This window comes from Bubalus kerabau, chromosome 16 (genome assembly GCF_029407905.1).
Source record: "Bubalus kerabau isolate K-KA32 ecotype Philippines breed swamp buffalo chromosome 16, PCC_UOA_SB_1v2, whole genome shotgun sequence".
NCBI lineage: Eukaryota > Metazoa > Chordata > Mammalia > Artiodactyla > Bovidae > Bubalus > Bubalus kerabau.
The window spans coordinates 50,327,097-50,348,166 of record NC_073639.1 but is presented as its reverse complement, the minus strand read 5'-3'; the positions used below and the strand labels follow the sequence as shown (position 1 = coordinate 50,348,166).

General features: G+C 42.9%; 1 protein-coding gene and 1 pseudogene across 2 annotated transcripts in view; one reads left to right on the top strand and one right to left on the bottom strand.

The window, feature by feature from the left end:
- The first annotated feature begins 2,002 nt into the window (after positions 1-2,002).
- The window catches only part of ADGRD1 (adhesion G protein-coupled receptor D1), a 177,804-nt gene continuing 158,736 nt past the window's right edge, over positions 2,003-21,070 (top strand). The window contains exons 1-5 of one of the 2 annotated variants that reach the window (XM_055550007.1): positions 2,003-2,830; positions 2,920-2,956; positions 11,654-11,737; positions 13,888-13,983; positions 15,838-15,960. In XM_055550007.1, the coding sequence (XP_055405982.1) occupies positions 2,765-2,830; positions 2,920-2,956; positions 11,654-11,737; positions 13,888-13,983; positions 15,838-15,960 (406 nt within the window). In that variant the 5' untranslated portion in view covers positions 2,003-2,764. The remainder of the gene's footprint in view (positions 2,831-2,919; positions 2,957-11,653; positions 11,738-13,887; positions 13,984-15,837; positions 15,961-21,070) is intronic. The other variant, XM_055550008.1, reaches the window with a different exon arrangement.
- Positions 4,031-4,242, bottom strand: LOC129630276 (translation machinery-associated protein 7-like; annotated as a pseudogene).

Genomic DNA, 21,070 nt, shown 5'->3' with positions numbered 1-21,070 from the left:
GATGGGATTCCAGACCCTCACTCCATCAGTATCTTTTCCAAAATCCCCCCACCATGGGAAAGGATGCTTTACACGAAGATGGGCTCATCTCAGCACCTGAAAAGGAACCGAGAAAGGTGAGAGATGTGAATGAGCACAAACCTGCTATCTGGGATTGAGACGAAAAGCAAGTCCATGGGGAGTGAGGGCAGGTTCCGCTGACTTTGATTTCTACGCAGTTTTTATTGCTGTTATTGTACTGAGATGCCTCCTGTTATCTGATGGTGATTTTTAAAAAATGTTTATTGGAGTATAGTTGGTTCACAATGTTGTGTTGATTTCTGCTGTACAGCAAAGTAAATCAGGTATGCGTATACACATATCCACTCTTCTTTAGATCCTTTCCCCATGTAGGTCATCACAGAGTATTGAGGAGAGTTCCTTGTGCTATACAGTAGGTCCTTATTGGTTATCCATTTTATATATAGTAGTGTATATATGTCAGCCCCAATCTCCCAATTCATCCCTCCCCCTTTCTACCCAGTAACCATAAGGTTGTTGTCTACATCTGTCACTCTATTTCTGTTTTGTAAATAAGTTCATTTGTACCATTTTTTTAGGTTCCACATATAATTGATATCATATGATATATGTCTGACTTTCCTCACTCGGTATGACCATCTCTGGGTTGATGGTGATTTTTATGGTTAAAAAAAGAACACAGCCAGCGTGGTTCAGTCTGAGTGATGGGACAGGTCCATTTAATCAGCAATCTGTCTAATGTTTCGTAAATTAAGAAGTGGACTAAAGAAAGTCTGCATTGGCTCCCCCTCCTCTTGCATCTTTCTCTTTCTTCCAGAGGGAGGCGGTGGGAAGGAGACAAAGCAGATGAAATGCAGAGATAAAGGCTGTAAGTTTCCGCTGAGGCCATCAGTCTAGGCTACAGGATAAAGGTGCAGTTATGACAGTGGAATCTGCCATTTTTTTCAAGTGCGAAGAGATGGAGAAACGTGCGCAGGAATTTTCTGGAACCCTGCTGCTGCTGTGCAGGGAAGTTCAGGCTATCAGATCATCTGAGAGGTTGTGGGCTACAGGCGCAAGTTAAAAATAATCACTTCACAGTTTTGACATCACTTTTTTTTTGTTCTCTCCCATGGAGACTGGAGGTCATTTTCTTATCCTCTTTAGGAAGTACTTGGACTCTGTTCCCATTTAAAGTCAGGACGAAGGAGCTAATAATATTAGTTAACATTTAATGAGTGTTATTTTCTACTTTATAATAATAATCACAGCTAACATTTATTGAGTGATATATATATATATATATATATATTTTTTTTTGCTTGCGAAAAACAGCGAGCATTTATGGGGTGCTACATATTTTCCAAGCACTGCTTGGAAAGCCTTATATGCATCATCTCATTTCTTGTTACAGCTCTTTGGAGCTGAAACTATTACCTCCATTTTATAGATGAGGAATTTGAAACAGAGGAGTTCAGTAACTTGCCTAAGAACACACAGCTAGTTACGTGTTGGAGAGGGTACAGGGAGGTAAGTATTAGTTAATTAAGTGTGTATTAGTTAGGGGCATCCCTGATGGCTCAGACAGTAAAGAATCTGCCTGCAACGCATGAGACACGGATTGGTGTTTGTGTGGGTTAACTGTGTTACTTAATGGTGTGTGTGTGTGGACATGTATGCAATATAGATTAAAGTTTTAGTTTCTAGTAAAGTAAGATGAGGCTGGCTAAGGGTCCCTGGATGCTGTGGTTGGGGGGGAGATGTGGGGTTTGGTGTAATGGCCCAGGGCACCTTGTAAACAGTTTCATTCATCTCTGAAAGGGTTAAAGAGAAAAGTGGCCAGCATCCTGTGGAGGGCATGAGCTGGGGAATGGGTGTGGGTGTTTTTTTTTTTCCATCCCTAGATCACCTTACTTTTTTCTTTGGGCAAAGAAGACTCAGCTCTTAACAGAGTTTATTGTCTGTTGTATGTTTTGTATTTATTAGTATTTACACTGACTTTGAGGGTGTTAAGGGAAGGCAGCTAAGGTATGTCCACACCCTGGCTCTGTCTGCTCTGCTTCAGAACCGCAGATCCTGAAAATAATTCCCAGTTCTTCTTAACAGACCGGTGTTAGGACCCAGGAAGGATCCAGCAGCCGTGGGATATAAACAGAGGAGCAGAGCTGAACAAAGTTTGAGGAGAGAGCCTTACATCACTCACTCTCTCCACCCCGAGCGCCGTGCCGGGGGACAGACGGAGGTGTAAGCCTGAGTCACACCAGAAGAACTTAGGCAGCAACGCGCTGGCCGGAGAGCCCCGGGAGCTCCAGACACAGTTCCTCCCGCTTCCAGGAAAAAGGGCAATGTCTGACTCCGGACCTGAATGGGGACAAATGACGGCTCTTGACAGCAAAAGAAAACCGTGAGGGACCCAAGATTGCCCCCTAAGCCTCGCCACTGCAGTCCCAGCCCTGGATAGCTTTTCAGGAGTTTGGATCGGAAGCAGTTTCTCCTCCCCTCATCCCTGGGCCGGTTGGTCGCTCCAATGTGTTTATTGATCACCAAAGACTCTGAAGTTTGGAGACAGGCAAGAAACACCTCTTAACGCTCCACGACTCTGCCTTCACTCTGAAGTTCACAAACTCTAGCTAAACAGATGGTGTTCTTCTTTCTGGAACCTGTGACAATGTCCCTTTCCCAAAGAAGTGAAAGTTAAAGGCAACTCTTTGTCACAGACCCTCAGGAATTCCACTTGGATCATATTTTCACCTCTGAAAAAACCATGAAGAAGCTGCTGCCTCTTTGCTGCTGGCACTCCTGGCTGCTGTTATTTTATTGTGATTTTCAGGTAACGTCCCCAGGCGGTGCTCGCTGAGACGGGAACAGATTTCTGCTGGGAGGTTGCTTGTGTCTTATAGTGTGATGTTTTGTGTGCAGGTGCGCGGGGCCCACGCCAGGTCACAAGTCCATCCAGGTAAGGCAGCTTCCCCCATCTTCTGCTCACTACTTGTTCTCCCTGCCCAGTCCGGGGTCTGGAGGCAGTTTGCTTGTGTGTTTCTGAGGCTCTTGGGGAAGGAGCCCTTCTTGGGCTCCGCTGGCCCCACCAGCTGTCCTGACACCTTGTCCCCTGGGTCACTCATCATCCTCCACCTCTGACTTGGAGAAGCAGGTCTCTCTGCACCCCGAGCCTCTCCCTTTGGGGCATCTGAACACTTGTGATTCCGGAAACGGGATGTTCGTAGGTGAAGCATCTTCTGTCCTTGACTCATGTCGTGCGTCTCCAGCGCAGATTCACTTGAGCTGCCTTAGAGCAGCTTTTGTCCCCATCCTTTTGTCCCTGCCCTCTTTGGTCCCCATCCCTCCGATGGGAGCTTGACTGCTCCAGCCCCTCCAAAGAAACCCCTCGCCCACCCCCGGCTGGGTTTGCTTTCCCTTTGCCATCGTGAGTCCTGTCTGGATGCCTCACCATGAGGCTTTCCGTGGGGAGGACGGAAGAAGCGAGAAACTTTTCCTTGCTCCTTCCCAGAGAAGGAGGTCTCTGGGACCATGGCGGGGGTGTACTTACTGGCCCTTGTTCCCATTTGCTGCTTGGCTGGTACATGCATGGTGGAGGGGACCTCACACTAACATCCCCAAGTCTTTGCCTGGGAGCCGTGAGAGCAACACTGGCCTGGGGGTGAGCGTGCCTCTGGCCGTGATTCTTGTCTAGAGCAGCCCTGCTGCCTCCACAACCCACCGGAGATGGTGGGCGCAGCATCCCCACGGTGTGAATCCAGGTCCCAGGAGACGGACCCCAGTCTGGTGGGAGCACCAGCGTGGTGCTGGGTGAAGGTGGACGTGGGGTGGGGGTCTGTCCCTGTTGGAGTGACGCGGCCCTCACGGCGGGTGCTGGGGCATCCTGTCATCTCCCTGTCTCTACCTGCAGGTTTATCCTTAAATGTAGAACAGGTTCCAAGACAACACTTCCTCCTAGCTATAGGTGGCATCAGACATTATGGCAGGGAATCCAGATGTTTAAGCAGAAACAGGATTAAGGATCGTCATTGCCTCAGGCACCAGGACCAGCAGATATTTCTCCAGATTTCTTTATTCCACCTGTGGCCAGGGGCGTTTCCCTGGCAGCCTTCGCTTTTAGCTCCTCTGCTTTCTTCTGCTCCTCCTCTTGTTTCGGCTTGGATGTCTTATCTTCCTCATCCTTCTCCCAGGCTTCTTCTTGGGCTGCTTCAGGGGCTTCTTCTTGCCACCTTGGCAGCTCAACATAGCACCTGCCGCCCCTTTCCCAGACCCTTCCAGGTTGTGCTGCTGTTTCTTTTTATCTGCACATTCAAGTTCAATCTTCCGTTGAAAAGAATGAGAAGGTGGTAAATTTTCACCGGCTCCCCTTTCCTTGGCCAAAACGCTGAACGATTTGGGGATAAATAAATCATCCAACATCGCACTAGAGGGAGGCTGTGTGAGCCCTAACGCTAACCCACGCCTCATAGCTCACGCGGATTTCCCGGGAGAGATGAGGGGAGGGGTCTGGCCAGGAACATCAGGCAGAGCGAACAAAGCGGTCCTGAGACCCCAGCCCCGTCAGGGAGGAAAGAGAGCTGCAGGGGGGTTCCCACATTGTGCCTTTGGCCACATCTCCCCACATCCACTCGCATCCTAGGCTCTTAGCTTCAAGGAGCGGCTTGAATCCAGCCTTGGTTTCGTAGAGAGACTGTTCCTCTCACATCCTAATTTAGTGTAGAAGATGTTTTTCTGTTGGTCAACTAACTACCTTAGAGAAATCATACTAATACTGACGATCACAGACATGTTACTAAAAAGGAGCAATAGACACTGAAACCTGGGTGGGGAGAGTTCAAGTTCAAAAACCCGGATTTCTGACTCATACATGTACACACACACACACACACACACGCACACACACACACCAGGCCTTGTTTTAAACAACTGGGATATGGTACAAACAGAACAGTCTTTGCACTCAAGTCGCAAAGAGTCTGATAGAGGAGACAGACTACAAATATACTAACAAACAAAAACTTTTAAATTATAGTGTGAGTGCCATGAGAAGACAAACAAGGGGGTTGGTAGAAAGAGTGGATGGTGGGCGATAAAAGGTGATCAGGGCAGGCCTCTCAGAAAGACAGAGCTGGTTATGCACAGCAAGAGAGCAAGGGGACTTCTGGGCAGGGGCGACAGCAGGGAGTCCTGCTGTGGCATGAACTCGGTGTGTCATGGGCCAAACAGGAGGGGACCACGGTTGGCATGGGATTGGCAGGGACCAGTTTTCCTCTGTGTGGTGTAGATTTCTGTCCAGTGAAGTCAGTGGAACCCTGGAGACATATTTCTCTCCACACATTCAAGGGATGAGGGCTTCTCTCTACTGACACAGAGATTAAGTAACAGGGAAAGGATGGAATAGAAAAATCTGGAAGAAAAACTGAAAAGGAAAAACAAAAGCTTTTATTAACTTTCTTTCTGAGTATTGATACCCCTCCCTCCCTCCCCCTCTCACCAAACTGGATCAACGAAACATTAAATATGGATGAGAAATTATTCCTAAAGAACTGATTTTTTAAAAATGTATTTTATTGAAGTATAGGTGATTTGCCGTGTTGTGTTAATTTCTGCTGTACTGCAAAGTGATTCAGTTATACATACGTACGTGTGTATATATATATATATTTTTTTTTTATCATACTCTTTTCCATTATGGTTTATCACGAAATACTGAATATAGTTTCCTATGCTATACAGTAGGATCTTGTTGTTTATCCACTGTATATGTAATAGTTTGCATCTGCTAACCCCCAACCCCCAATCCATTCCTTCCCTCACTCCCCCCAACCCTGACAATCACAAGTCTGTTCTCTATGTCTGTGACTCTGTTGCTGTTTCATAGGTAAGTTCATTTGTGTCATATTTTAGATTCCACATGTGAGTGATATCATATGGTATTTGTCTTTCTCTGTCTGACTTACTTCATTTAGTATAAGAGTCTCTTGTTGCATCCATGTTGCTGCAAATGGCGTTATTTTACTCTTTTTCATGACTGAATAACATTCCACTGCTTACACAGGCCACATCTTCTTTATCCATTCGTCTGTCAAGAGACATTTAGGTTATTTCCATGTCTTGGCTATTGTAAATAGTGCTGCTGTGAAATAAGGGTGCATTCGTCTTTTTGAATTAGACTTTTCTCTGGATAAATACCCAGAAGTGGTATTTCAGGATGGTATGGTAACTCTGTTTTTAGTCTTTGGAGGAACCTCATGCTATTCTCCATAGCGGCTGCACGGTGTAGGAGGGTTCCCTTTTCTCCACACCCTCACCAGCATTTATTTAGTTGTAGACATTTTGATGATGGCGATTCTGACTGGTGTGGGTTTTGCAGTTTTGATTTGCATTTCTCTGATGTTTAGTATCTTTTCCTTTACCTGTTGGCTATCTGTATGTCTGAAGAACTGCTTTATAGTTGTGACCTAGGCTGGAAGTCTGTCTCTCTCAGTTTATTTTTTAGGGCTGGGGGATGTTTTGAAGACCCTGTATGAGCCGTGTTACCCCCCAGCTGTCGTCTTGTCTAAGTGGCATTTAGTCTGTTTAGGTTTCTTTGGTGAAAACCATGGTGACTGTACAACCTGAAGATTCCATATCACCTTCTTTTTGGGAAAATAGCTGAAGTGTCTAATTCACAAAAGAATGAGACCCTTTTCGTCTGACACTTTTAGGGTCATGGATTGTTTACTCTTTAGGTTGGAAAAGGAAATCTATGTGTTCAGTTCAGTTCCTTGATGTGTCTTGTTAATGCCACATAATGTTTTAATTAATTAAAAAAACCCTAAATTGCTGACATTACCATGTGGGGAGATTTCAAATTAAAAAAAATATGTATTTCTGATTTAAAAAATATTTATTTAGTATCTATATATTTGGCTGTTCTGTGTCTTAGTTGTGCATGTGGGATCTTTAGCTTTGGCATGCAAACCCTTTGTTGTGGCCTGTGAGATCTAGTTCCCCAACCAGGAATTGAACCTGGACCCTCTGCATTTGGAGTGTGGAATCTTAGCCACTGGACCACCAGGGAAGTCCCTCTGATTTCTTTTTGAAAGTGGGAGACCTGGCAATACTGGGCATATCCTCCTACAGAGGTGGGATCATTGGCTTGGGAAGAAGTCACTTTTCTTTAGACAGGACACTCATTTTCTTCCCCACCCAGCCGCCACCGCCCTGAGACCTGGGAGTGAGAAACGGGGGTGGTCCCGGTGTGTGTTCCCGGCACCTTTTCTGATCACCTGTGCCTTCCAAGTTGGAAGCCACAGTGAGCATCATCCCTGGCCTCCCTGCAGGTAGCTCCTCATGCTCCTGGCCCTCATGGATATTTCAGTGTGCACCTCCTTCATGACTTACTGGACAAACTCAATGTTGATAGTTACGTCTGGGCCATTGGTGGGTAGCATGCAGGCCCTCTCCTGGTCATAGACCCCCTCACCCAACCACTGATACTTCCCATCACTGGGCAGTGGCTGGCAGGCAGGTGGGGGGGGGCATCTTTCTATGTGAACAAGACACGATCCCTTGATTCTATGAGCCTTCCTGCCCAGGATGGACATGGCCATTTGTCAGTGGAGCTGATAATGGAAAGAAATTTATTACCCCCAGGCTTCACTTTATGAAGACGAAGATTCTGAAGATATAACATCTGTTCTTTGCTCAACAGATGTTATTTCCTTTTCCTATTTTTTTTTTCCTCAGATGAGTTGAATATCAAATTAATGATGTCTTCTTCTCTTCAAAATTAATATCCCAGATTTTAGGGAAAAAAATCATGGTAGAAATAGGGATGAATATTTTTGATTTTTGCATTTCGTATTCTTACTGTGGAGGTCCTGGAATAGAACCACTGATTTCCCAGAGACGTCAAGTCCCTAACAGGTACAAGAGAGTTAGTTGTGCACACAGCTACCTCTCTTTGGCCCCTATTGTAGAATTAGCTAGGTTCTTGGCTTCCATTTTTGATGCATGTACATAACCCTGAAGGGACAGCCTCACAGATGCAAACTGAAAAAAGAACCCGATGATCTGGACCTGGGCACATGTTTGGCATCCTGGTAGAAATTCAGATGTTAGATGGAGTGCTTCAGTTTTCTCTGAAAATTTCATACGGACATTATCTATGGTCACTTTAATTGTGAAAGCAAGACTTAAATGGTTGTTAAAATACAGGTCCTAACATTCAATTGCTTCCCTGGTGGCTCAGAGGTTAAAGTGTCTGCCTCCAATGCGGGACACCCAGGTTCGATCCTTGGGTCAGGAAGATCCCCTGGAGAAGGAAATAGTAACCCACTCCAGTATTCTTGCCTGGAGAATCCCATGGACAGAGAAGCCTGGTAGGCTACAGCCCACGGGGTTGCAAAGAGTCGGATACAACTGAGCGACTTCACTATAACAGTCAATAAAACAGAAATGAAAATCTCGCATCTTACACCCCATTTCTCAATTTTGTCACCCCAAACGAATCTTCTCAGTTTCTAGAGTACACAGCCAAGCACCCACTCTTTCTCTTTTCCCTGCCCTCTGAAACACTGAATTTTACACAAAATAGTTCACAATATACATATTTTTTCACCTTGATTTTTTTTAACTTAACAATATGACTAAAGAATATTCTATGTCAGTACATGTAAATCAGCCTCATTATTTATCCTAGCTACACCCTAGATCATTATATAGATGTTCCATATTTATTTAGCCAGCCCTCTGTAAATGAGCATGTAGGCTGTTTGCAGGTTTCTGTTACTATTTTAAAAATTCTGCAACAAATATCCTTGTACATAGGTCTTTGATCATATGCATGAGAATATGCTAGATCTTCAGGATAAATTTCTAGGAATTAAATTGCTAGGTCAAACATCATGTGAGCTTAAGATTTTGATAGATATTGCCCTCCAGAAAGGTGAACTCCCACCAGAAAAGGTGGTAGAACTTGCCCACTTCAGTGTGGTGTTGTTCAGTCAGTAGGTCCTGTCTGACTCTGCGACCTCATAGACTGTAGCTTACCAGACTCCTCTGTCCTCCACTGTCTCCTGGAGTTTGCTCAGATTCATGCCCATTGAGTCAGTGATGCTATCTAACCAACTCATCCTCTGCCACCCCCTTCTCCTTTTGCCTTCAGTCTTTCCCAGCATCAGGGTCTGTTCCAATGAGTTGGCTCTTTGCATCAGGTGGTCAAAGTATTGGAGCTTCAGCTTCAGTAACAGTCCTTCCTAATGCATATTCAGGGTTTATTTCCTTTAGGATTGAATGGTTTGATCTCCTTGCAGTCCAAGGGATACTTAAGTCTTCTAATAAGTGTAACTTTTCATTTGCCAGTCTGATAAGTGAATAGGCTAGCTTGCTGTAGTTTTAACATGCTTTTTAAAATTATCAGCATGGTTGAACTTCTTATATTTCTAAAAGTAATTTGCATTTCTTTTTCCTTGAACTGTCTATATCTATTTTGTATATAGTATTATATATATTTTAATCCCAAATTTGTAATTTATCCCTTCCCCTACTTTCCCCTTTGGTAACCATATGTTAATTTTCCATGTTTGTGAGTCTATTTCTGTTTTGTAAATAAATTAATTTGTATCATTGTTTTTTTTTTTTTTCGATTCCACATATAAGTGATATCATTTAGCATTTGTCTTTCTCTGCCTTGTTTACCTCACTTAGTAAGATAATCTCTAAAGCCCATCCATGTTGGTGCAAATGGCATTATCTCGTTGTTTTTTATGGCTGAATTGTACTCCATTGTATATATATGTGCCACTTCTTCTTTATCCATTCATCTGGTGATGGACACTTAAGTTGCTTCCATGTCTAGACTGTTCTAAATAGTGCTGAAATGAACACTGGGAGTGCATGCATCTTTTTGAAATAGAGTTTTCTCTGGATGTGTGCCCAGGAATGGGATTTCTGGGCCATACGGTGGTTCTATTTTCAGTTTTTTAAGGAACCTCCATACTGTTTTCCATAGTGACTGCACCAATTTATATTCCCACCAACAGTGTGGGAGAGTTCCATTTTCTCCACACTTTCCAGCATTCATTATGTGTAGACTTTTTTATGATGGCTATTCTGGTTGGTGTGAGGTGGTACCTCACTGTATTTTTAATTTTTGATAATTAATGTTGTATTTTTGATAATTAGAGATGTTGAGCATATTTAGTAGATATTTTTTGATTTTTGAGTTTTCTTTATTAAGAATAGGTCAAGTCAACCCGTGTCTCCTGCATTTCAGGCAGATTCTTTACCAGCTGAGCTACCAGGGAAGCCCTTCATTTATTCAAGGGTTCTTTTACATCCTTCAGTATGATTTGATTGTTTTCTTCGTGAGAATGTTGTATAGTTCTTATTCTTTTGTCCTTAAATGTCTTCTCTTTATTGATTGCATTTATAAATTAAAACCTTTCTTCTATTTTTTTAGCATTATTATATGAATACAAGAGAGCTATTCACATTTGCATGTTTAATTTGTATCAGCCTCCTTACTAAATTCTTTTACCATTCGTAACAGTTTTTCACTTACTAAATTCTTTTCTTATTTGTAATAGTTTTTCATTTTCATTATCAGGCATACATCATTTGAAAATAATGATCATATTATCTCTTCTTAAAAAATATTTTTTACAGTGAGCAACACAAAGATTACTTTGGTAATTTTAACTTTACTGGGACCTGGCAGACACTGAAGGCAGTTGATTATTATTTAGTCATCTGGATCTTTATTTCCATTTCTGGGAACTGTTCACAGAGAATTAATCCAAGAGAAGATTCAAGTTAGGAGAACAGTTGAGTGTGTGATGGTGCAGCCTCTCCAGAGACTATTACCCAAACTCCATTATTAGAGTTAGAGAGAGAAAAAAAAAAAAGAAATAATTCATATGATATTAAGTGAGAAGAGCAGAATAAAAAAGAACATGTCTGCACAATATGATGTCTACTCAAAGCACAAGGACCCTAAAGGAGACTTTTAAAGGATTGATTTTTAGTATGGAGGAAGCAGAGCAAAAATAGAAAGATCAAGATCAATTCAGGAGATGTATATGGAGGATTGTATCTAAAACCAGTTGGCTGGGTGACTGCTGAGGTGGCATTGTATTCCTTGTCTTAACAGATGGCTAGAAGTACAATTATTTTATAGATTATTGTTAGACTGAAATGAGGACGTATTTGTAAAGAATCTCACGCGATGTCTGCACAATATAGCTGCTGGTTTCCTCCTCTTTTTCAACCTTTTTTTCTCTCTTGTCTGGTTGCATCAGCTATTTCTCCTAAAGCATAGGAACTAACGGTGGGATAATGGACATTCTTATCTTTTTCTCTGACACATGTGGGCATGCTTCATGTGTTGTGCCATTAGGCAGAACGGCTTTTATTTTCTTTGGGCTAAAAGGTATCTATTCCTATTTAGTATGTTTTATCCTGTAAAAATATTCATTTATTTTTAGTTTATTGAGTTTTTGAAACCTGGGAGTGTGTGTTGAATCTATTCAAAGACATTTTGAGTACCTCCGCAGTCACTCTGATAATTAACTGTTCCCCCAATTCCTGATGTAGGTAGTAAGTAGCTCCTTATGTCCAGCTCTTTCTTTCCTAATAGTGATGTAACATTTTTATTCTTTTTTCCCTCAAGGGTTTGAGGTCCTGGCTTCTGCTTCCCATTACTGGCCATTGGAAAATGTGGACGGGATCCACGAACTTCAGGAGACAACTGGAGGTAGACAGGGGTGGAAACAGAAACTGGGGCCCCATGGGCATCTCTCAGGAATCAGGGGCAGTCTAGAGAGACAGGGAACAACAAACAGCATCAGCTGTGAAGCCAGGATGACAGAAATGAATAGATATTTGTGTTGCTTCCCCTTAATAATTGTTATTGCAAAGTATTTTCACTAGAACTTTTATATGTTTTTATGATTAAAAGACAACATTTATGTTGCAAAATATTAAGATGTGCATTTTCTCCAACAACCTTAAAACAAAAGCAGCGGTTTTCAGCTTTAACTTGTGCCTGATGGATCAACCTCTGTACGAGTCAGGATGTATGTTTTCTAGGTAGACACAAATGGTATAATCTACACTCCTGCCAAAGCAGGGGCCCATCTGAACCTAGGGCCAAAGGTTGTGCCAGTGAAGACTAATGCCCTGTTTGTGGGGTCACAATTTCATTTAGCAAAGGTAATACCACCTGCCCATCAGCTCTTCCATGCTTCACTGAAAGCCCCCCTCCACCCCCACTCCTTGAGAAGATCAAACATCACCTAACATGATTCCAGTGGTCTGCAATTCCGTGGAAAATAAAGTTTCTATCTGACTCAGTTCAGACTTTTACCAAAAGGAGAAACCCCAGACAGCCCTGAGTACTTTTTCCATTCCAATAAGATTTTTTAAAGTGTAAGTTTTGAGCAATTTGGGATGTTCTGACATTTTAATTTTTATTCCTCTTGATTATGTCCAATGATTGATTTGTACAGCAGGAGGCTTATGTACAACCAAGCTAGCACATGCTCAGATTGTCTGTACTGGTTCTTTGCAATGGATTAAAAAAAAAAAAAAACAAAAACCCACATTGCTGCTTATTAGGATTCTCATACCAGCACACTGATTTGTTCCTTATTCCCAGGACGTCATGTGCTGCCATAAATTGTCACTTCAGATTCTAAAATGTCTTTCTTAAACTTTGCAAATCAGGAAGTATTACAGTGAATGTCTCTGTTGCTGGCATCCTTAGAGGCACTCAAAGAGCAGGGCCCTCCAGAAGGATGCTGTCCTCCTGTGCACGGCTACCCAAAGCCCTGCCTTCATCTGGCATTATCTCTTCCTTGCCTGCATGTTGGGCAGCAATGGCGGCCATGATGAAAACTTACATTGAACCACTGGGGCTTCATATATTCTCCAAATAGTCTGTGCTACAGCGATAGACTGTTCCTGTGGCAGTTTGTTTTGTGACTATCTCGGGTCAAAAGAAATGGCTTTCCCTTGTCATAATCTAATTTTCTCTTCTCAGGGCTTTTATTTTAAAGCCTTTGAAAGGAGATCATTCCAAGTGGAAAATGCATTGTCAAAATAGCTCTGTGTTTAGGACCTGGGTGCTAACATTTCAGTAATTACTTTAAACAAGAGTTCAAATAATGATCCGTATAGTTCTCTCCTCACCCTGTCAACTCATCTCATTGTCATAGGTTATCAGATACAATTACATTGTGGTTGGATTTTGTTCACCCAAAATATTAATTTCCCATAAAACTCAAACTACATTGGTGTTTGTCCCAAAACACTCGAATAATAAAGGTTTCACTGCCCTTTTCCACGGGGTCTATTCTTTATGTTATAGTGCTCTGCTGGCATATTTCAATTTGATTACAGGTTTCTTAAGGCAAAAAGAAAAAGGGGGACGGTTGAATGGTGTTGGAAATTATTGCATGGATGCACTGCTTTGTTATTTGTTGCTGAGTTAAATCTCTGTTGTTTTGTCCATTTGTTGTAATAACGTGTAGTTGTTTTCATGCTGTGCTTCTGTTTCATCAGTTCTCGTGACATCACAACCGTTAATCCTTTTTGTTAAGGCTACTTTGTGGCCGAGTTCAATTTCATATCTCTCAACTAAGTATCTGAATGGGAGTTGGGGCCAGCACGTTGGAACCAAATACAACAGCCACAGCACCCTAGCTTGGGGACAGTATGGGGCTGCTGGAGTTGCCATAATGTTGACTGAATAAGTAAGAGGGAGGTGGGGCTGGGAGAGAGAACCCGAGCTGTTTGTGGGATGGAAGCACGCTTATGGATGTGTATTATGTTGAGAGATATGTCAGTTCCATTTGTTTTTTGTGTCACTCATTCATTGTGCTTTTTTTTTGTTGTTTCACCCAGCATCACGAACCCACAACCTCACTGTGCTCCCTTCTCATAATTCTACCTTTGTTTATACCAATGACTCTGCCTACTCAAATTTCTCTGCAACCGTAGGTGAGCATGTGTTACTTCTGTGTTAAGTTTGGATCTGCAATGAATTGAAAGGCCAATCCGATCTGGTTCTATATTAATTCACTATATCTTGACTAGCAAAGGAGCAAATATCTCCCCAAGAGCCAAAGAGTCAGGGTATTTGATGGTAAGGACTTAAGACTGCAGCTTAATTCCAAAGGAAATATCACAGACTAAAGGATAGTCGGGTAGGGGGTGTCTACACACTTTCAAGCAACCGGGGTCTTCCAAACCAGCTGCTTATTTTCAGAACAGTACAGACATAAGATGAGATAGTTTCCAAAAAATAAACTTTGTTTGGATTTTTTAATGGATTATATTCTTTTGGGAAGGAAAAACATGCCCTTGAAATGAAAAATTAAAGTCAATTTTAAAATACCTCATCAAAAATGTGATGTCTTGCAAACACTAGAATCAGCATTTCTTCTGTAGCTGAAATTTTTTTTTTTTTTAATCATTAGAAGCTGTTTTCTAAAAGACACACCCACAAGAGTCATGGTTAAATGATTATCTTATTTAATAACCTCCAAGGCCCACATGTTTCAGATTTTTCTTAGGCAGCACAGAACAGGACAGATAGTAGCAATTGGGCAGCTTTCTGGTCAGTATGGAAAGTTGGCTCAGATAACTTAGGTCTTGCTCCTGACCTTTTAAAAAATATATAACCTGATCGTTCTTTCAACTATGGGATGTTTCACTTCCAAAATTAATTTTGCCAAGCAAATAGTCTGGTTTAGGGGTTTATACAGCCTCATTCAATCCTGCAACTTCAAGTTGCCCATTTTAACTATGTAATATATAGATTCCCCATCCCCAGCAATAAATGAGATAGATTAAAAAAAATGAATTTAAAACAATAAGGAAAGATGTTGAAGTCCTTCAGGTTGGTATCTACATGCCAGTGGTTGTTAGAGAACTGACCTGGGGTAGTGGTCAAGTCAAATGGCTCCTGGCGCTTCTGTCCATCTTCAGCTGGACCACCAGCTCTGAGAGCAGGACGCAGCTGCCACAGGGCAGAGGCGGCATCTGGGTGGCTTTGGTCCCAGTCAACCATGTGTGACTCGTCACCCTTGGCTTTTAGAGTCTTCCCTTATCTATTCTGTAAACCATGTACATCACACTGACACCATCAGAGAGGTCTGCATTCAGAATGGGACAAAATGATGGGGGAGCTGGCGTCCCCGCCAGGACTACTGGCCCTGTGGTCCAGTCACTGGCAGGCTCTGCTGGATGCCTCGAAGTATGGCTCTGAGTTTCCCTCCTAGAGCCTGAAAAGGAATGCTCTTAAAATCATGGGTTCCCATGTGTCAGATCACGGGCTTTCAATGAGAGAATTCAGAAAGAGAGAGAGTACAGGTGTAGTTTTACATTTGAAATTGAATCTCAGAGTTTCACCTGAAAATTCTCGTGTGAAGATGACAGTGAGAAGGACTCATGAAGAGGTGGATGGCATCAAAGTTTAGGACAGTAGGAGATTCTAATCATATGCCTCCTGGTAACTCAACTGTTGACAAATACAGTACTTATAATGTGTTCATATTACAGTGCATATTATACACTGGTGTGATATTAATTACTAGGATACAATATTAATAAGAAAGAATATTATTTAATATTGACACTAATATATTACTTATAGTCTAGTTTGCAATTATGAAATGTTAAATACCATTAATATTAAATAATATCTGTAACATCATTGAATAGAAATATTTAATTATAAATAGAAATAATACAGCATATTTAGATCAAAGTGGTTTGTAAGCCTGACACGTGTCCGGACTTTTCATCTCCTGCAATTATTAATCTACAATGTTTGCCATTCTTCTTACTTAGATATTGTAGAAGGAAAGGTCAACAAAGGCATTTACCTCAAGGAGGGAAAAGGAGTCACATTTCTCTATTACAGAAAGAACAAAACTTCCTGCATCAGTAATCCGGCACAGTGTGGCCCTGAGGGTGAGTGATGCGCTCCATTCTTTTCTTCCTTTCTTTGAAATTCATCTCATTGCCAGGTGGCATCTGTTCCTCTGGGCTGTGGCAGATGTGAAGACAAAGTTCAGCGGCACCATTCCTGCGCATGCCACGTACGGACTTGAGGGGAGGGGTAGGGACGGGGATGCAGAGACTGGCCCTGGAGCCGGAATTAAAACACCATTTTGCAGAGGCATGAGAGCAAAGTATTTAATCTTGTAAAGCAAAAGACAACAAACAACAACAACCAAAACCCCCAAGAAACAGACAAAAAAGAACCCTCCATAAAAAGCAGACATGGTGATGTCGCAGTGGAGTTTGGATGGGACCATGGCGTTTGTGGGCAGGAAATTGATGGTGTGGTTCACGGGACGTTATTTCTGGCTCCAGGATGTTGGCCATGGGTCTGGGCGGGGCATGCCTTTTAAGACTCGTGCCATGGGTTCGCTTCTTTTATATCCGTGGAGATTGGAGGGGGCAGTGGTGAGAGCTGTCCCAGCGAAAGGTTGTGGGCCTGTGGTTAAAATAATACCGTGCGTGAAACACATAGGTACAAAAGAGAAGTTAGGAACCTATTCCTTCTTCTTCTTTCTTTTTTTTTTTTTTTTTTTTTTTTATCTCTATGAAAAGTAACCAGCTCTCTAGGATCTGAGCTTCAGAAAATGAAGATTTGAGCCACATTTCAAAACATTCTGGGAAACTGTCCTCTGCCATCCAAATAAGTTTCGAGCCTCCAAATTCCATTATCCTAAGTAACTGAAAATTTTTCTTTCTAGGAAAAAAAAAATTTAATGCAAGCGGGTCTGAAAGCCCTAAGTCTTTTGGAGCATCCAATGGGCTTATCAAAACTGCCCTGTGATGAATTCATTGTTCTCCAACTCCCCAGGCCCTATGGGTTACATTCCAGTAAAAGCAAACAAAGCTTAACAAGGTGATAACGTGTGGGAGGATACCTTTTGGACTTTGCAGAACCCAGAGTTTTGAGGAAGGGATTTGAGGTCTAAAACCACAGCCAGGTTTACAAATCCACAGTTCAAGCTGTTCCTGAATTCAAACAGCCCTATAAACACAGCAGAGTTGTTTATTTCTCTAAATTTAAAACAGCCCCGCCTCAGCTACAAGGACTAAGAGAAACAAGAGGGCAGCCGGTGCCTGCCCCACCCTTTCCCTGCCTTGATCGGGATGGCTGAGGAGGAGAAGCAGGATAGGGGTGTGTTTCTGTCCAGTTTGTCTCTGGGTCTGAGAGGCAACAGCTTCTCTTTGGAAGAAAGGTGTCTCTACAGCCCCAGCTACCAACTGGAATTGACTCAGGTGGGAAGGGAAGGTCCCAGGAATTCCAGTAACTGGGCACTGTCACAGATAACCAGCCTTTGAACGATGACTATGATGGGACCAGTGGTGCCTATGATAGTGACCAGCTACTGGAAATCAGAACTATCGGAAAACTTTACCTGAATTCTCAGGTCATAAACTAGAGGCCTCTGAGCTCACCCTGCCCTGTGGCTGTGCCTGGTTTTGTAGGCATGGAGTTAAAATTTTTTGATTAGCTACCAAAGTTGAAAAATAGGACAATTTCACATAAAAACACAAATTCCCGGTTTCTCTTGAGAAATCTCCCTCCCTTATTCCGATTTTGTGGGGCTGAATGGACGGGCCCTCTTTTGTGTTGGACATTGCCCTTCAGCTCATCACTGACTCTGACCCTTTGATCATTGGACCTGCTGGACATAGAGCATATTAATGGTTTGGGCTCCAGGGCCAGGCGGCTTGGGTTTCAGTGGTGTTCTAATCCTTTCTGTGGTGACCTTGGGCAACCACCTAACTTCTGAGTCCAAATTCCTTACCTGTAACATGAGTCAATCAAAGCCAGATTTTAGTTCCCTGCTATGGGGTTGTTCTGAAGACTGGCACGTGGCTGGTCCAACACTGAGAAGCCCCTGGGGTCCTGTCCTGTATGGGTGCCTCCCAATGTGCCTCCTATCCCCAGGATTGTGGTCCTCACTCCATCTGCCTGCTCAGATGTGACCCTCTGACAGGGCCTGACATGGTTGGACCAGTCGTCATAATCACCCACAATCACGCATCGTTTACTTGGTGCCAATGTTCTTGGACTGCAAGGAGATCAAACCAGTCCATCCTAAAGGAAATCAATCCTGAATATTCATTGGAAGGACTGATGCTGAAGCTGAAACTCCAGTACTTTGGCCACCTGATGTGAAGAGCTGACTCATTGGAAAAGACCATGATGCTGGGAAAGATTGAAGGCAGGAGAAGAAGGGGACAACAGAGGATGAGAGGTTGGATGGCATCACTGACTTGATGGACATGAGTTTGAGCAAGCTCCAGGAGTTGGTGATGGACAGGGAAGCCTGTGCAGTCCATGGGGTCGCAAAGAGTTGGACATGACTGAGCGACTGAACTGAACTAAATTGAGTGTTCTAATCCCATTACATGTATTAACTCATTTCATCCTCAAAAAAAAAATGAGACAGACAAGAGCTCACGTGGTATAGAGAGCTGTAAACTTTGGCTTCATGTTACCACCCTGTTGATAGCTTCTCATGTGTCCTGGTTAACTGGAGCCTTTGAAGGTATTTTTTGGGTGGCCACTTTTCTAGAGTATGGCCAGATATGCGGTGAAGCCAGGAAACCTCAAGTCAACTTTGACCCCCTGGGACATGCTAGCAGGGGTCTTAATGTGGCAGATGCTGAGGGAGGTTGGGTATTTCTTGGTCCACATCCTTCAGTTTGGATTTCAGATAGGACCACCAAACATGGGTGTCACCCTAAGGATCACTGTAAGCATTTCTCCATTTTATTAACCATATCCTTTGCTCTGGGGGATTTCCCTGGGGCCTCAATGAGCTTACATTTCTAGGTTTAAGGAGAACAGGATTTGAAAAGGAAAGTCCATCCAACATTTTTCAATCAAATTCCACATGGCTTTTGAAGTAGGTGAGATGATTTCAAGTGCACTTTTAGTGATTAAACTTTTTTTTTTTTTTTGCTTTGCTGGGTCTTTATTGTTGCTTGAAGTCTTTCTCTAGTTGCAGAGAGCAGGGGCTACTCTGTAGTTGCAGAGCTGGGACCATATATATATATATGTATATATATATGTTTGGCTGTGCTGTGTGACTTGTAGGATCTTACTTCCCTGACCAGAGATTGAACCCAGGCCCTGGCAATGACAGCACAGAGTCCTAACCACTGGACCACCAGGGAATTCCCTCAACACTTAAACAAAGAGAGAAACACTTCCCACACCCAGTCAAGCAGGTCAATTATTTTCATATTTGTGATTTCCCAATTCTCTTGTGGTCTCTGTTCATATTTTTGGCTGATTTTTTTTTTTTTTTTTAAGAGCGTTGTAGGAGACAGGGTTGAGGTTTGAATTTTTCAAAAAAGGATAAAACATCTGAGCAATTTAGCTGTTCCTTCTCCAAGTTCTCAGCTAGAACGTGGGATCTTCCTTCTCTGCCAGCTGCTCACTCTGACATTTTGAACCCATGACCTGCTTATCTTAGGGCTCTTCTCCACCCACTTGGCCAGTTTCTCTGGGCTGACTGTGTGACCTACCTTTTGGCAAATTGTGCCTCCTGGGAAATTTCCTCATGGGCGTTGGGTGCAAATGGGAGAGAGGCTCTGGAGGATCCTTTGAGAGAGAAAGTCTATTTGAACATTAACCAAAGGAAGCACAGTCTGTGTTCCTTCAATACTGAGGCAACTCTCCTCCAACTCCCACGACCAGCAGAAATCCACATGAGGAGGGAGTCTTCCTGGAGTGTTCCAGCATCTTGTTTCACTCCCCTGTAAACCTTATTTTAATTTTATTGTTTTATTGGCTTTGCTGGGTCTTTGTTGAGGTATGTGGGCTTTCTTGAGTTGCTTTGCACAGGTTTAGTTACCTCTCAGCATGTGGGATCTTTGTTCCCTGACCAGGAATTGAACGCACATCCCTTGCATTGGAAGGTAGATTCTTAATCAGTTGGAAAGTGGATTCTTAACCACTGGACCACCAGGGGAGTCCTCCCTGTAGACCTCGAGGGCTCAGCTCCAGTGTGGTTCTTACAGAGATGAGTCCCACACCAGTTGCGTTCCTCTTTGCTCTCACAGGTTCCTGTATGTCCCCCTCTGTCCCTTGCATCTTTGGTGATGACCTGCTCATTATGTGTCTTCCTTCTTGGACATTTAGCTCTGCAAGGGCAGGGACTCGTCTGTCTTAGTCACTGCTGTATTTTCAGGGATGAATATCAGCATGATAGATGCTTGATCCCTGTCAACTGAACAGATACATCTAGTCTGTCTTTCTGATGCTTAAATGCCTTTGAATCCTTCCCCAGCACATATCTGATGGGCCATTATTTGCATATCACCTGTGATGAGTCCTCCTCCATCCTGAATGGGCCAGTCCCGTTTTTGCACCCCTCTGATACTTCTTTCTGATATTGGACTAAATTCATTTTGAGTAATTATCTCTAATTCCACCTCAACTCTCAATCACCTTGGATGCCTGCCAGAAAGACCTTCTTCCTGTTTTACTTGTTAATTTTTCCTCCCTCCGGAAATGTACCCTTCTTTTTTCCCTCTTGTGCATTAGAGCTTCCTCTGCTTATAAACACCAAGAAACCTGCTACTGCTCCATAGCAGCAGCTGGAAAATCTCAGCATCCACATTCTCTTCTCAGCATCAACAGGACTTTTTAGACTCTTTGCATTAGGTTACTAACTTCAACTTTGCATTAAGTCATTAACTTCAGTGCCATCAACAAAATGGTAAAATATTCTGAATGGTGTTTCAGGACAAAAATTTCCAGAAGGGCCTGATGGTTGGGCACAGATCCAGCTTCTGTCTTCCTTAGATGATTGGGGGTTTTAGGGATGTTTGAAAGCCTGATGGAGCTTCAGAGAGAAGTATTCATTCACCACGTCCATTTCACAGATGGGGAGACTGAGGTCCAGAGAAGGAACAAGATAGCCTAGAGTCACAGGGTGATTTAGTGCCGAGTTCCTTTAAGTATTGTTCCCAGACCATCAGCAGAAGAGTCCATTGCAGAGACTGCTAAAAATGGAATTTCTCAGTCTCCAGCCCAGGGCCC